The sequence below is a fragment of the Acomys minous genome, assembly GCF_964271855.1.
Source record: "Acomys minous genome assembly, chromosome: 18".
Classification (NCBI taxonomy): Eukaryota; Metazoa; Chordata; class Mammalia; order Rodentia; family Muridae; genus Acomys; species Acomys minous.
The window spans coordinates 49747650-49761551 of record NC_140501.1 but is presented as its reverse complement, the minus strand read 5'-3'; the positions used below and the strand labels follow the sequence as shown (position 1 = coordinate 49761551).

The window sequence follows — 13902 nt, the reverse complement described above, 5'->3', positions numbered from 1 at the left end:
CATTTAGTGTTTTGATTATTATATGGCATTAGGATTTTCTTTTCTGGTCCAATCTATTTGATGCCCTATACCCTTCTGCATCTCTCTCTTTAGGTTGGGGAATTTTTCTTCTATGATTTTGTTGAAGATATTTTCTGGTCTTTGGAGCTGGGTGTCTTCTTCTATTCTTATTATTTTTAGGTTTTGTCTTTTCATAGTGTTCCAGATTTCTTGGATGTTTTGTGTCAGGAACTTTTTGGATTTAACATTTACTTCATTCATATCTTCTATGCCTGAGATCCTTTCTGTCATCTCTTGTATTCTGTTGACATGCTTGTATCTGTAGCTTCTGTTCTCTTACCTAGGTGTTCCATCTTCAGAATTCCCTCAGTTTGTATTTTCTTTACTGTTTTTATTTCCATTTTCAGGTCAGGAATGGATTTATTCATTTCCTTCACCAGTTTGATTGCATTTTCTTGTATTTCTTTAAGGGATTTATTCATTTCCTCTTCAAAGGGCTTCATCATCTTTATAAGATTGGATTTAAGGTCATCTTCTTGTGCTTCAGTTATGTAGGGTATCCAGGGCTTGTAGTAGAACAGCTGGGCTCTGGTGGTGCCACATTGCCCTGGATCTTCTTGATTGTGTTCTTATGTGGCCTTTAGACATCTGGTTGTCCCTGGTATTGGCTGGATGTTCCTGATGTTATCTTGGTCAGCACACTGTAAGGCGCAGCCTCTGTTGCCAGGTGACATCTTAGAGCTGGTCTCTGGGTAGTGGCCCCATCCTGCATAGCAGCCCCTTTTACACAGAGTCAGTTGCTCTGTCCAACCATCTCTACGTTCTGGTGACCCAGAGGCCATGGAGGTGGGTAGCAGTGAAACTGGATGTAAAGCCAAGCAGCTGAACCCATGACCCTCCCCAGGCTGGAGTCAGCCATAAAGCCCAAAGGCATGGGCCCTAAACCTTATTTTCAAGCATTTTTCACACACTCTTCTTCAGAGCTGGCAGCCAGAACAAGAGTGACAACAAAGCTATGTCCTGCCAGGGAGGGGCCTCAGCCAGGACTTGAAACAGAGTCCGGCTTGGAGCAGGCTCAAATCCTCCCAAAGTATACACAGCTGAGTAATAGACCAGCAGCTGGAGCCCAGGGAGCTGGCTGCTCTTCTGTTGTGCTTATCAGACAGAACTCTGCCCACCTGGAGAGGGGCCTAAAAGAATAGAGAATCCCTGGACAGGGTCACAGCATCACTCCATTTTTTTTTCATTCCCCTCCCCTCCTCTTTCAGTTGCCAGGGTCTCTGCAGATGAAGCTGTGTGTCGTGGCCTTCTGCTTGATCCTCCTTGCAGCAGGTTTGTGGCTGGGCCTCTCAACATCTCAGTCCACTGAAGAAGGAGGGAAACCCGGAGGAGGAGGAGGGAAACCCGGAGGAGGAGGAGGGAGACCCGGAGGAGGGAGACCACCGGGAGGAGGAGGAGGTGGAGGAGCAAAAGGATGTGTCGCTCAACCCTTGCCGTCAGCAGAAGTCTCATTATGCAGGTAAACAGGGCACGGCGGGATGGGGAAGGGGTTGGCCTAGAGGGTGCATCTCAAACCCAGTGGCACCATGGCTTTAGCCAAGCATTTGTGAGAGCAGGCATGAAGTCTGGAGACCACAGTGACAAGAGGGTGGCGTGGAGGGGAAGAGGCCAGGAAGGTTTGTAGCTAGTCATCCAAATCCACCCAGAAAGCCCCCCTCCCCCAGGCTTCCAACAAAGTGGCGTTTTAACAAAGAGAAGGAAATGTAAGAAGTACTCATGACCAGAGGTTCTTTTTCTTTTCTTTTCTTTTTTTTTTTTTTTTTTGTTTTTTGTTTTTTTGAGACAGGGTTTCAACTGTTGTAGGCTTGGCTGTCCTGGACTCACTTTGTAGACCAGGCTGGCCTCGACCTCACAGCGATCCGACAGCCTCTTCCTCCCAACTGCTGGGATTACAGGCGTGCGCCACCACAGGCGGCCAGAGGTTATTTTTCAATAGTAGGCCCATGTGTATTTTGCCAGGGAGCCCACAAAGGGATTGTGGTCCCAGCTGGGGCCCAAGTTATCTTTGTTACTTCTGAGGGGTTCCCGTCTCTCTGGGATGCCACCAGCTGCAGACCCTGGGGTTCTGCATTCTCCCTGCAGTCTGATAGGATAGAAATGGAAGTCTTCATTTCACTGGACTCCTGAGCCATCCTGAGGTTTCTCTTTCTCTTGTCACTTTTGTGCCACTTCCCCTTGCAAGCTGGTGGCTGAGGAAACTTGACACAAAACTAGATCACCTGGGAAGAAGAAACCCTCATTGGGAATTGCCTCCCTCAGACTGGCCCGTGGGCATTTACTTGATTAATGGTTGATACGGGAGAGCCCAGCCCACTGTGAACAGCGCCACCCTTAGGCGGGTGGTTGAGAGCCGGGGGTGGGGCGGTGTGGAGGGGGGCAGGGTGGCGCACACCTTTAATCCCAGCACTCGGGAGGCAAAGACAGGTGAATCGCTGTGAGTTAGAGGTCAACCTGGTCTACAAAGCAGGCTAGGCCAGCCAAGGATACACAAAGAAACCCAGTCTAGGAAAAACCAACCGAAGGGGGGTGGGGGGAGGAGGGAAGAAAAGAAAAAAGAAACAAAGAAACAAAGCTGAGAAAGCCACTGAAAACAAACGAGCAAGCGGTGTTCCTCTGTTATCTCTGCTTCAGTCTACTCCTACCATGGCTTCCTCCGTGATGGGCTGCAAAGGGTTAAGGTGAAATAAACCCTTTCCTCCCACACGTTGGTTTAGGCAATGCTTTACCACAGCAACCTAAGGAGAACTAGGACCTTTCCTAACAGTAGCACCAGCTCGGAACCAAGTGTTCAAACACAAGCGTGGGGGTGGGCAGTGGGGTGGGGGTGTCGCATTTCTCATTCAAACCACAAGACCTTTGTGAGAGGTGGCCTTGGCCACGTCAGCCCTAAGGACAGAGCAATACCTCCGTGTGCTGGTTAACACCCAAGGAGGCTTGCTTAACTCCACTTCTAGTCCTGGCTGGGCAGCCTGCTCCTCTTGTGGAGTCTGGCAAGGGAATTCTAGAATGTTGGACTTAGTACTTAGAGGCATGAATCCGTAAAGGAGAAATGCTACTTCTGTATCAAGTGGACATAAATCATAACCAAGAAAGATTTTCAGGGCAAGGTCTCACCTACATCTGGCAGAATCTTGGCACAGCCTCAGAACTGGAAGAGCTACGGTTATCCACCTGACTGGGTTTGGCACCCTTTATAGCTGCCGCAAATGCACCTTCACAGTCCTGTGAACCTTCCTCACAATGGGAGTGTCAGACCTTCAGAACACCCCCTCCCCTCCAGGCTGAAAGCTCTTTTTTTTTTTTAAACTTCAGCTCATTGGCCCCTAATTTTGCCTAAGGAATCACATGAGATAACTACAAGTTTTCTCTTACCAAAGAAAACAACCCATTTTCCTGTGTATGTAAGTTTATAAACACCTTGTCACCGACTCGTCATTTAGTGTATCTTCTCATGGGAAGCAACGTGCTGTCTTCACACACTGGGCTGGCAGTGCCCTGTGGAGGAGATGGGTGGGTGACAAGAACGTGGAACTACTCCCCACATCCACTCCCTACATCCCCTGGTGGGTCCTGTCAACCAGTTTCTATGGCTCTGAGCTCATCCACCAAACAAGGTTGCTGACACCTACTCTTAGTGTAGTAAGAATGTGCTGACAAGCTCATGGGTCATGTCCTTATAGGCCCGGTTCAGTTAATTTTTGATTCCACTGGCAGGTTTCACATCTGTGGATTCACCCAACTGTGAATTGGAAATGTTTGGATGTGGGGGGCGGGGGGTGTTGCCTTTGATTCAGGCATAGTCACACGTTTCTAAGCCAAGCACTCAGAAGGTTAGGGCATGAAGACAAGAGTCCAAAGGCAGCCTGGCTATATAGCAAGAGTTTGACTCAAAAAGAAAAAGGAGGGGCTGGAGTGATGGCTCAGAGGTTAAGAGCACTGTCTGCTCTTCCAAAGGACCCGAGTTCAATTCCCAGCAACCACATGGTGGCTCACAACCATCTATAATGAGATCTGGTGCCCTCTTCTGGTGTACAGGTGTACATGCAAGAAGAATACTGTAGATATAATGATAAACAAATAAATATAAACAAAAAGAAAAAGAAAAAAAAGGCAGAGACTATGGGAATATAGCTCAGTGGTAAAGTGCTTTGTGGTATGTCCAAGTCCATGGGTACCACACACACATACACACAAATAAACATGTGTATGCAAATACACATGCATATACATAAATAATATACACATATGCACATGTATACACATATACATATACACATATACGCATTTGTACACATGTAACCTGACCTTTTGCCTACTTTACTGGGTTCCTTTTCCTACCTCCCTACACGACCCCTGTCCCTTCCAATCCCCCCAACACTAGGTAGGAGAAAGAAGGTTAGAGGGGAAAGGGGGACTCCATATTGTTAGAGTACTTCCTGCTGATTAGGGGTGTTCCTTGGGGTGAGTTTGATCGTCATCAGGATATAGCCAACCAGCAACCAGAAATCCAGCAACCAGCAACAGCAGCAGGGGCAAACAGGGGCCACAGCAGACAGGCCCTCTCAGGGCTTTCACATTTATACCCTCTCCAGAGTCCTCAGAATTCCAAAGGTAAACTATCTTCAGCTGCCAAAATCATGGTCTTGCCAGAGCACAAGACAAATTATAGTTAGCTGTTGTGGACTATCTGAAGCCACCCTATATCCCACATCTGGGATTAAAACAAAAGCATATTCCCAGCATAACTGGGTTTTTAAAGAAACCAAAATCCTCACTATACACTACATGTGCATGCACACACACACACACACACACACACACACACACACACACACACACTGCTTAGGTATTGGGTATGTACATCCTAAAAGATTCAACCACACAGCAATTTTACTGTGTGTAATATAAACAATATAGAAATTATCTGACTACACAGAAAGACATGAGTGTGAAAATGCAAACATCATACCACTTTCTTGAAGGACTCACATATCTGAGCATGTCCATGGGTTGGGGGTCCTGGAACCAATCTCTGGCATACCAAGGATGACTATATTTTTCCTGGGCCACTCCTTTCCAGGCATTGCTCCACTCACTGACCATGGCTGTGTCTTCACACCAACCCCATGAAATAGGCACTATATTTATCTCAGGCAATGAGACCTAGGGCAAAGATAGCAGGTAACTCTTGAGTCACACAGCTAGTTAGTGGCAGGTTTAGAATTTAATCCCAATTCAACTCTGCATCCCCAGTAGTGCTAGGTTACAGACTTGTGGGCCCCAGGATTGGCCAAAACCCCAGCATGAAGTGACCACCTTCCTCTCTTCACAGGAACCTTGAAGTTGTATACACAGATCTGGGCACTATCAGCTGCAAGATCGTTCCTGTGTGTAATCAATTCAGACAGAAGATCACCACGTTGCCTGCGCCCAGAGTCAAGTTCCCTGCAGCTGCAGAAGTGAGTGGATTGGGTCGGCTGAGGGAGAGATGTGGGGTCCTGATTTGTCTTTAGATCACTGTTCTTGGGGACTTGGTGTCTCATGGACAGCCCCCAGGGCCAGGTTTGCCGGAGTCAAGCAGCTATTGTTTAGAGCAGCGGTTTTCACCCTTTCTAACACTGCGACGCTTTAACACAGTTCCTCAGGTTGTGGCGTCCCTCAACCATAAATGTACTTTTTTTGTTGCTATTTGTGCATTTGTGACAGTACATAACCTTTCCAGTATGCAGGATTTCCTCCAGGAAACTGAGCAGCAACACACACACATATACACATACACACACACACACCCTGGCCCTCTTCCCTGAAGACCTCAGCCAGGGTCATGCCTATGGGAAGACAAGAAGAGAGCAAGGACAGCTGTTGCTGTGCTGTGCAAGATCCCAACCTCACCCCCACCGAGGCCCAACACATGCTATGGAAACCTTATAGAATGGGACCTTTGGATTCACCATTAATTCATTAGTTCATTAATCCCAAGGGAGTCTCTGTGTTGCTATTGCTTCAAAGGTCCACTAGATGGAAGTGTTGACTGCCAAGCTCCTGATCGCCCTTGAGGGAGGAGTTGGAGGCCAGTTAGGAGTTTCTTTGGGTTTATTTGATGTCCTGGGGTGTGGAAGTCTCCCCCTCTACTTCCTGAAATCTACCGTTACAGCCTGGAGGTGAGGGGTGAGGATGGGTGAAAAGAGACTGAATGCAACCCGGGAGAATCAAGACTCAGGAAGGAAGGGTTGGTGGAAGCAGAGGGCAGAAAGAAAAAGGAGTGTTGTACTAGCGTAGACCTAACGCGTTCTGTACCGCCTGCGCTGAGTGCCGTGTTACGCTGGGTCCTGTGTATACCATCTGTCTACCTAATTCTCTCATCCGGCCTGTGAACTGACAACTTGCTTTTGTAAAGGCGGCAGTGGTTGGTAAGCACCAGGATCCCGGCTGGATGACACAATACTAGTTCCCAGACCAAACAGTGGCTGGGGTTCTCTCACACTAAATCCCCAAAGGAACTTCAGGAGCTGCTGGGAGGGGGAGGGGGCAATGGGGGGAGGGGAGAGAGCAAGGGATGTTCTGCTGGGTGTAAGAATCCAGTGAGTGCTGCGCTAGGTGGTGGCGGTGATAGGCTCAACACCTACCTGTTGTTTGACTCTAGGACCCTGGACTCCATGGTCAGTCACTGCCAAGGGCTCTGAGGGGGACCTGGGGAAGGGGAGATGAAGGCAAATTCCTCTGGTGAAAATGAAAATGGGGTGGGAAGGACATAGGGACTGTCTTTAAAGAAGGTGGTAGCTGGGGTGTCCTTCAAGGGCTCATGGGAAGAGACAGCTGTAGAGAAACAGGTGGAGCCAGAGAGGAAGAGGTGCCATATTAGGACAGGATGCCTCAAGATCCATGCAGAAGTGGAAAGGACTTTAGCTAGAAGAGGGAGGCATTCCCTCAGAGTCTTCAGGGTTGCGAGGGAGGGTGGGAGGAGGCAAGAGTTGGCACATGGCTTAGCGCAAACAGCTATTCATTTCCAAAGTGGCTGAATTTAAGTCACCAAGTGACAAGTATCAGGGGGAAGTCCCACCCCCATCTTGCCAAGCAAATTCTAAGGCTTCAGGCCTGGGGTAGGCCTCTGTGTCCCCATTGTGGGCGGGGGGTGGGGTGGGAGTGAGGGTTGGAGGGGCGGGGCTGCCCCTCCCTCCTTTGCATAGGCTTCTCCCATCTTTGAGCATTCTGTCTTCCTCTGGGAAGCCTTCCCTGACTGCTGGGCCTGGACCTCCCTTTCCATTCTTGTTGATAATGTCTTACTACAAGCTCTTTGAATATCCCCTACCTTCTAAACAGAGCATGTGCACTCCTTCTGTAGCTTATTCACATCTTGTACCACAGCGGCATCCTTGTAAACAGTGTATCAATTGCAGTGGCTGCTGGCAGGACAGATCCTGTGATGGATGCCTGGGTAGGAAGGGAGTGGATGGATGGATGGATGGAGGGATGGGTGGATGGATGGATGGATGGAGGGATGGATGGATAAATGAACAGATGGACAAATGGATAGGTGGGCGGATAAATGGATGGATAGGTGGACATACAAGTGTATGGATGGATATATAGATGGGCAGATAGCTGACTGGGTAGAAGGATGGATGATGGATGGATGTGCAGATGAATGGATAGGTGAGCGAGTGTGTGGATAGATGGATAGATGAATGAATGGCAGGTACGAAACATCCCCTGGTGTGTAAGCTGTGAACAGTAAGCCCCCACTGCCTGCCCAGTACGCTGAAGGCAAGCTGCTGAGAGTGGGAGCTCAGGAAAGTGTTCTTTGCCCAGGTGGAGCTGGCTAGGAGTGGGGAGGAGAAGTAGGAAGGGGTACAGAGAAAAGCCCCAGGTCCTTAAAGAGGCAAAGGAATTTAGGAAACAGGATGCCTCCCATGTGATCTGAGGCTGAGAGCTGAGTCGGTTAGTGCAGGCCTTTCTCTCCTGGTGTTCTCTCGCCTGGCGTTCCTTCTGACAAGCATTAAGTGTCCAGCATTTTAAAATGCATCCCGTTCTGCAGCCAATGAAAACGGAAAAGCCCCGAGAAGCATCTTAACGAGGCTTATTCTTCACCTCAAATTTAACCAGCTGGAATCTTTTGGAAAGGAACAAATTGCCCTTAAGTAGGGAATGCGTGCCGCGTTAGAAGGTTAGAACAAAAGCCACAGTGCTCTGTCCTGCTTAGGTTGCCAACCGGGATCTGGAAAGCAAGTGACTCTGAATGTTCTCCAGAGCCGCTTGCTCAGGCATGTCCTACTGCCACCTGTGTCTGCAGCAGCGTGCCTGTGTCCCTTAGGGACCACCTCTTTGTCCACATTGTGGAGACAGATTTCTTTCCTTCCTTCCTTCCTTCCTTCCTTCCTTCCTTCCTTCCTTCCTTCCTTCTTCCTTCCTTCCTTTCTCTCTCTCTCTCTCTCTCTCTCTCTCTCTCTCTCTCTCTCTCTTTGGTTTTTTGAGACAAGGTTTCTCTGTGTACAGTCCTGGCTTTCCTGGACTCACTTTTGTAGACCAGGCTGGCCTCAAACTCACAGCGATCCGCCTGCCTCTGCCTCCCAAGTGCTGGGATTAAAGGCATGAGCCACCACAGTCTGACTGGAGACAAATTTATTTATTTACTTTTGTTTTTGTTTTGTCGAGACAGGGTTTCTCTGTGTAGCCTTGGCTGTCCTGGACTTGCTTTGTAGACCAGGCTGGCCTCGAACTCACAGAGATCCGCCTGCCTCTGCCTCCCGAGTGCTGGGTGGAGACAAATTTCTTAAAGGCTAGCAATCCGGATATAGGCACAAGACCCAGCCTTCTCTTTCCACATAGAGTAGAAGTATGGGGCCGGCTACAGTCACAGAAGAATTCATACCGGGCTTCAGAAACCTTGGAAAATTCGAGGTCGAGCGGCTCCTAGTGGAAGGGACAGATTTAAGGGATGTGGAAGCAGGCTTTCTTCTTAGCAGGGGCGGGGCTGGGGAGTAGTGTACATGCATATAGGGGCTGCTGACTGTAAGCATTTGCTCAAGGGTCTGTGCCTTCACAGGCTAGCTGTGTTAGCAACCGAAGGTGATTCATTGTGCAAGCCCAGCACCATGTACACTCTATTGCCTTAAAGACAGAAGAGGCCAGCACAGAGCTTCTAGGATAAGTGGAGGAGACAGGCAGGTGGCCCCAAAGCAGAGAGGTATAGGGAACCTGTGGGCCACAACTCGTGAGGGACAGAAAGCAGCTGGAATGGCCAGGGTGGAAAGTGGGGTGTGGGAGGCAGCAAGGCCCTCATCTGGAGCCTGAATTTTATCCTGATGCCACTATCTCATGTTTAGGCTGAGGACCTTGAGCAACTTTGGAAGGGCAAGGTCAGCAGATAGGATGGGGGAGGGAAACTGAAGGCATGCCATGGACAATGGAGTAAGAGACGTCAAGTGGTGGAGTTCATGGGGTGCTGTGTCTGTGGGGTATCAGGAGAAGGGCAGGTGGGTTGGACTGAGACTGAACACCCGATTTATCCCCTTTGAGAGTGGAGGCAGCGTTGTTTATAATCATGCCTGGACGTGGTCTCTCTGGGCACAGTCCTAGCATGCATCGGTGTTCACTGATCCTGAGTATGGCACCCTTCACCAAGCAAGGGACACCAAGGAAGCCTTCCTTAGCTTTCTGGGGGGGGGGGGGCAGCAGCTGGCACCAGCAAGTTCTGTTGTTCAGCATCTGAGGATCTTGTGTGTGGAACAGAGGCAGCTGCAGACAGACAGACAGCCTTGACTGATTGAAGTCAGACAAAAAGACTGGGCTGGATACCTGGAATGGGGGCTTCAGTGCCCACGCCTGGGGAAATCGGTAGGAGATCTCTCTTTCTCTCTCTCTCTCTCTCTCTCTCTCTCTCTCTCTCTCTCTCTCTCTCTCAAGTAAAGGATATGGCAAGCTTAGTAGGTGTTGGCCAGAGGTGTCAGGTTAGAATGGTGGTGGAGAATGTGCACTGGACCCCACCACAAGGGAGTCCTCAGTGACCCTCAAGAAGGGACTAGGGAAAGAACAAGAAGTGGACATCTATGGAAAAAGGCTAATTGCTTATATTAGTTAGCCAAGGGAAAAAAGACACCGAGGAGTGTTTAAATCTGACAGGTCAGAGCAGATAGGTAGGGCAATACCAAACTGGAGAGGGGGGGGGGGGAGGAAGCATGGTCCTGCTGGAAACATTTACACTGGAAAAGATGGGCAGTGGGGGTGGGAGGAGGGCTTTCAACTGGCCACAGATGCCTTGGGACTGGACCACCGGATGCAGCAACTCCCAAAGGGCCAGGAAGTGGAAGAGGAGGAGCTGTCAGCCCTGGGGTGAGGGTCCCGTGCACTGGAGTCCAGCCAGCAAAAGCCCCAGCTCCAGGGTGTAGAAACGCTGTGCAATAGTCTCCTGGGAATGAGAGGAAGGGCTTTGGGCCCAGAACGTGAGGGATGCTTCACGCCGCCGGGTGTGAGGAGAGAGGAAAAGAAGGTGAAGGACAAGATGACAGGCAGTGGTAGTGGGGAGCGGTCGTGGAGTCCTTGTCCCCTGCCTTCGCACCACCCTAGAACAGCAGCCTGAGAGCAGAAGGTAACGTATGTCAGGGCGAGGGGACCACTAGCCGGAAGTCCACCACGGAATCAAACAACGGCTTAAGGGAGACCTGACAAAATACGACTTTTACTCGCCACCCAGAGCTTAATAAACGGCACTAAATTGTATTGGGTGTTACAAGGAGAGATGAGGCGCTTTGCAGTTTATCTTGTGACAGGCAAAATGTTGAGGAGAAAGGCGCAGTTCTGAGAGGCTGTGGGGGTGCCTGTGTTGTTGGTGGCAAGAGGCAGGAGCCCCTGAGGGGGAGGCTATAGAAGTGTGGGTGCCAAACGGGCAGAACCAAATCCCAGCGGGCGGATGAGGCTCCACGGAGGGAGATGCGCCCAGGAGACTCTGCTCAGGTGTCAACTGGCTTCTTAGCTTGAGTGGTCCAACTTGTCTGGGTCCCACTTCAGCCTCTGCCACAAGGTCATCAGTTGTCTTGGGGAGTTCTGGACACAGCAGAACCAGGTGATGATGCGGCAGGGGGGGTGGGGAGGACAAGAAATCCCCAAAGCCAAGAGGTAGAGTAGCCCTAGTCAGCGGACAGGCCCCGTTGATCTTTCACACATATAATCTCGTCTCTGAAATAAGAACACCCCTAGTGTTTATGCTAAACTCAGGTGTGCATCTGTCCAGCTCTCAGCATTCATTTACCCTATCTGTGCATCCATCCGCATCTCCATCTATCCAACCATCCATTTTATTGGAACTAATCTTGATGGAGGCTTGTTTTTGATGTTGTTGTTGTTGTTGTTTTGCTTTGCTTTGTTTTTTCAATTCCTGATAGATACTGTTTCAGGAGCAAGGGATGCAGACAGCACACCCTTGCTCTGCCCGGACAGTAAGGATGATCACCACTGCTATTGCGTGCTCCTCAAGCACTGAAAGTGGAATGGAAGCCGTAAAGCCCAGGCACAGTGGAGCTGGGACTGCTGCGCTCCATAAACCGTACCGGCACACGCCTGTCATCCCAGCAAAACTCAAGGGCATCCTCAGATGCACACTGAGTTTGACGCCAGCCTCAAACAACAACAACAACAACAACAACAACAAAAACAAAACAAAACAAAAACAAAAAACAAAAACAAAAAACAAAACCGAACATGTCTCAAAAGCTGAACTAAACTGAAGGGCATGCTGGAGGACCCGTGCCTTACTCCAGGGTGGCAGCTTTAGTTAAGCTCCTTGGTCTTGACCTTTGCCAAAGTTCCCTTTATCCCTGATCTTCTTCTTTGTGGATGAACTCAGTGCTTCAGTGCCTGCAGAACATCCAGTCAGACCTGAGTCTAACCCCAGGGGACTCCAAAAAACAAACAAACAAACAAACAAACAAACAAACAAACAAACCAGCCACCCCAAGCACCGACTAGTGCCTGCCATCTGATGTCTGATCTCAGCTGAGGCTCCCAGTCAGTGATTGAGGAAGCACTTGCAGATGTTTTTGGTTTTTTCTTCTTCTTTCTTTTTCAGATCAAATAGTGTCTCTTTGAACAACTGTGTGGGCTGCTTCATAGAAGGGCACATGGGACCTGCAAGGGGAGGGCTCAGTGGGTTTGCATCTGGTTGAGAAAAAAGGCAGGAACATGTGGGGAGGGGGGGGGGTGCTTGTCGCCGGCCAGGACCTGTTCACAGAGATCTGCTGAGAGTGAGCAGAGGTTTCTCAAGAGTTTCAAATAGCTGCCAGGCCTTCGCTGCTGCCATTTAGAGCGCATGCATCTTGAGCACTATAGACTCCTTGTTTGTTCTCAGAAGGCAATGGGCCCTAAGAGCAGCTTTTGAGAAAGGCTTCGCAGATTTTTAAGAGATACAGCACATGATTTATTGTTCACACTTGCACAGTGTGGTAATGAAGGGAGGAGACGAGCTGAGCTGGGACGGTAACAAGAGAAAGTGCAGTGTGAATGGCTGTTACTCTGACTTTAAAAGTTTCTCTCACTTAGTCTTGAGCAGCTGGGGACCAGTGTGCCATATCACTTTGAGGAGCCCATTGTACATCATAAAGTCTACCTGACCCTAGATCCTAAACAGCATCATGGGCATTATAAGCAAGCTGGACAGATCTCAGGGAAGACACAGTTCAAGGGTAATAATAATAATAATAATAATAATAATAATAATAATAATAATAATAATAATAATATTTTTATTTTAGCCTTGGCTGTCCTGGACTTGCTTTGTAGACCAGGCTGGCCTCAAACTCACAGCGATCCGCCTGCCTCTGCCTCCCGAGTGCTGGGATTAAAGATGTGTACCACCACCACCTGGCAGGAAATTTCTTAATAAACTTTATATATTAGATCAGTTTTAGACTTGCAGTAAAATGAAGTAGAAAATAAAGAGGGTTGCCCTGTCCCTCTGCTCCTGTGCACACAGCTGTCAATATCCATCTGTGTCACCCAGAGCTGGTGCTGTACCAGCCGTGCCATGGTTCTATGGACTCTTGATGGCAGGCAGCCACTATTGCAGAGTAACCAAACAGTAAGCTCACTGCCTTAAGGGCACTCTGTGCTCTTCCTGTTTAGTCTCTCTTCCCCTCAACATGCCTGGCAACTGATGATCCTTTTGCTGTTTCCAGTTTGCCATTTCCAGAGTGTTCTATGCTTGGAATCATTTGGCATGTAACCTTTTCAGATTGGCAGAGCCTCTGCTGCTACTAGGCGTCCTAAGCCCTGTGGTATCTTCCTCTTTTGTGAGGGTTCAGAAAATGCCATCTATCTTGGCTCAAGCCAGTGGTCAACTGCCCTGGGCTCGGCTTTTCCTCTGAGGACTTGCTTTTCCTTTGAATGGATGTTTCTACCAAGACTTTGATGCGAACAAAGGACCACCCACTTATGCCCTTGGGGCAACTTCAACATCCTCTTTCCTCTCCCCCCCCCCCCTCCAATGAGAATATAAACGTCTCCAGGGTAGAGATGTCTATGTGCCTGGGAAAGAAACAAGATCACAAGTAGTTCTCACGAGGTGAGATTCATGCTGCGATACAGAGCAGAGTGCAGGCCACTGGGAGTTTTGTTCCTCGGTAATAACAGGTTAAGCGTTAGGATTTCCAAAGCACTTTCGCTGTTATGACAGCCTTTTCTGTGTGCTCTATGCCATACTGTAATTTCACATTTCTTATCTCAGATCAGTCCCTGCAGACAGGCCGGACAGGGTGTGGGGCTCTGTCTATGGTGAGGTATCTGAGGCCCAGAGAGACAAGGTGATTCTCCACAGCTTTCCAAGAGAAGGCAAATGTGGGCTGGGGTTAGAGC

At 49.2% G+C, this 13902-nt stretch overlaps 1 protein-coding gene across 1 annotated transcript in view; it reads left to right on the top strand.

Annotated features, from left to right (window-relative positions):
- PEBP4 (phosphatidylethanolamine binding protein 4) overlaps positions 1–13902 on the top strand; it is a 221631-nt gene that overhangs the window by 9933 nt on the left and 197796 nt on the right. Inside the window, exons 2-3 of the mRNA XM_084768266.1 lie at positions 1269–1519; positions 5393–5519. Of these exons, the coding sequence (XP_084624392.1) occupies positions 1287–1519; positions 5393–5519 (360 nt within the window). The 5' untranslated portion in view covers positions 1269–1286. The remainder of the gene's footprint in view (positions 1–1268; positions 1520–5392; positions 5520–13902) is intronic.